The sequence below is a fragment of the Mus caroli genome, chromosome 6 (genome assembly GCF_900094665.2).
Source record: "Mus caroli chromosome 6, CAROLI_EIJ_v1.1, whole genome shotgun sequence".
NCBI lineage: Eukaryota > Metazoa > Chordata > Mammalia > Rodentia > Muridae > Mus > Mus caroli.
In genome coordinates, this window is record NC_034575.1 from 118,155,588 (window position 1) to 118,158,610 (window position 3,023).

The following is a 3,023-nucleotide window of genomic DNA, read 5'->3' on the forward strand; positions in this document are numbered from 1 at the left end:
TCCAGGGGTACTGGTTAGTTCATATTGTTGTTCCACCTATAGGGTTGCAGACCCCTTTAGCTCCTTGGGTACTTTCTCTAGCTCCTCCATTGGGGGTCCTGTGATCCATCCAATAGCTGACTGTGAGTATCCACTTCTGTGTTTGCCAGGCACCGGCATAGCCTCACAAGAGACAGCTATATAAGGGTCCCTTCAGCAAAATCTTGCTGGTGTATGCAATGGTGTAAGCATTTGGAGGCTGATTATGGGATGGATCCCCGGGTGTGGCAGTCTCTGGATGGTCCATCCTTTCATCTCAGCTCCAAACTGTCTCTGTAACTCCTTCCAGTATTTCATCTTTTGAGAGCTCTCTGCTTAGTTCCAATCCCCATTTGTTTTCCCTATATTTACCTTTTTTTCCCTTCAGTTCTTTGTATGTTCTAGATACTAATCCTCTGCCATATAAGCTGATAAATGTCCTCTCCCCACCTGCAGGCCNTCTCTTCCCTTGAATGATGGTGTATAGAAGTTTTTCTACTTCCANGAAGTCCCATTTATTAGTTATTGGTCTTAGTGCCTTTCCCATTGTTCAGGATGTTCTTCCCTGTGTCAATGAGTTCAAGAATATTCCCTACTTTTTCCTCTGTCAAATTTAGGGTATCAGGTTTTATCTGAGGCACTTGATTCATTTGGAGTTGTGTCTTGTGCCAAGTGAGAGGTGAGAACTCTGTTTCATTATTTTTGTACATGGCTATCTAGTTTGGCTAGCACCATTTGATGGAGATACTGTGTTTTCACCCAAATTCACTGTTGGTCTCACTGTGGAAGATCAGGTAGATGTATACATGCATCTTTGATTCTGTTCCAATGGGCAGCAGGTCTGTTTTTATGCCATTACTGTGATGATTTATTTTTGTTTTTGTTTTGTTTTAAAGAATAGCTCTGTAGTATAGTTTGAAATCTGAGGTGGTGATACCTCCAGATTGTTTTTAAAAACTCTTCAGGGTTGTTTGGTTTCCCTGGGACATCCATGTTTAATTTAATTTTAAATTTAATTAAAGTTTATTTAACTTTGATTTTTTTCAATTTCTATAAGAATGGCCTTAGAACTTTGATGGAGCTTGAGTTGAGTCGGTGATCACTTTTGTAAGGATGACCACTTACACAATATGAAAGGGAGACCTTTTCATCTTCTGGCATTTTCTTTATTTCCTTGTTAGGGTTTTTAAGTTTTCATTGTATGAGTCTTTTACTTGCTTCATTAGACTTATTCCAGTTTCTTGGTTAAAGAAATGAGGGCTATTATGTATAGTATTGCCTTCCTGATTTCTTTGTGTGTTCTGTCATTGTATATAGGAAGACTTCTAATTTTTATGTGTTAAGGAAGTCACACTTCAAACATTCGATAGCCACTCATGANTGGTGACTCTTTTCAGTGCAGATTGTAACTCTGTTTTGNCCATGTGCTCCATTTGTTCTGTTTCTCTGGATTGCTCTGGNATAAAATACTATCTCACAGTTCTGCTTCTCTTTCAGATTCTGGCAAAAGGGGGAACCCAGTGACTTTATGGAAGAAGACTGTGTTGTCCTTGTTTATGTCCATGAAAAATGGGTCTGGAATGACTTTCCTTGTCACTTTGAGGTGAGAAGGATTTGCAAATTACCTGGAATAACATTCAATTGGAAGCCCTTGAAGTGATCCTTATGATGAGGATGAAGAAGATGAACCTATCAGACCCAGGGGAAGTGTCCACACATCATAGAAATAAAGAACACACTGGGTCATAGACCACTGTTAACCATGAGGATGGTTTTCATTATTTTTGTTTAAATTTAATTCAATATACATAGCATAGTTTGTGCTCTCTCACTCTCTCTGTCTNTGTGTGTGTGTGGGTACACACTGGCATGCACACACATGCTAATGCACACATATGTTTAAGATAGTGAGGTTTTGTGTCCTGTTTTGGTAGAGAGAATGATCATCATCCTATGAGATTCAGTTTTTAATCATTGTTTCCTTGAGAGTATTTAAAGAATTTACTTTTCAGTTGGTATGTTTTTGTTATATATTTAATGAATGGATTAGATAATATAATCTCTTTGTCATTTTTCTCTTGCCTCTTAAAATTAAAACTTAGAGCAGACAAAATGGTAGTAATAAATCATATTTTATTCTTCTCTGGTACATTACATTGTGAGCACAGATTCTCTTTTCTTTCCCCAATCTTCTCTACCAGCACTGTTTCAGATCGACTCCTCCTCCATTTNNCTTCANAATAGGCCAGGCCCCCCAGGGATGTCTACTGAATACAGAATAACAAGTCACAATAAGCTAGGCACAAATCCTCATATCAAGACTGGACAAAGCAACCCAGTAGGAGAAATCGGGTTCCATTTAAACCTAAATCTCAGTTTAAAATTTTAACAATTCTATCAATTGAGATTTTATTTTTACCTTTAAATAGTTACTAAAGATCTCCCAGGAAAACAGTGTAAAATAGGCTTCAGTGATGGTATTGTACAAGTAGAAAAGAAGACTATAGACCTTTTAACAATTTTCTTCTTTCTCCATTCTAGCTGTTGAGTTAAAGCAAGTGGTCTCATGATGACCTAACTTAATTGTAATGGGCAAATTTCAATCGCCCTTTAACTGAGAAAAACAAAGTCTCAGGAAGCTAAAGAGCTCCTATTCTCATTGCTGGTTCATGGCTCACATCTACCCTTTTTTTGGAGATGAACCCTATTTCCTTTATATGTACAGTAATGTTAATAGAGATAAGCTGGCCTTTTTACTTGGCTAAGGACTCAATTTTCTTAGTCCCACTCTATTGGTGTTTTCATTTGGAATCATAAAGAGACCACATTTTTTTTCAGAAACATTTTTTATTAGATATTTTCTTCATTTACAATTCAAATGCTATTCTGAAAGTCCCCTATACCCTTGCCCCACACTGCTCCCCAAACCACCCACTCCCACTTCCTGGCCCTGGTATTCTCCTGTAATGGGGCATATAATCTTCATAAGACCAAGGGCCTCTTCT

At 37.9% G+C, this 3,023-nt stretch overlaps 1 protein-coding gene across 2 annotated transcripts in view; it reads left to right on the top strand.

The window, feature by feature from the left end:
• LOC110296899 (C-type lectin domain family 4 member D) overlaps positions 1-2,128 on the top strand; it is a 13,285-nt gene extending 11,157 nt beyond the window's left edge. The window contains exon 6 of one of the 2 annotated variants that reach the window (XM_021165707.1): positions 1,516-2,128. In XM_021165707.1, coding sequence (XP_021021366.1) covers positions 1,516-1,678 — 163 coding nt within the window. In that variant the 3' untranslated portion in view covers positions 1,679-2,128. The remainder of the gene's footprint in view (positions 1-1,515) is intronic. The other variant, XM_021165706.1, reaches the window with a different exon arrangement.
• The last annotated feature ends 895 nt before the right edge of the window (positions 2,129-3,023 follow it).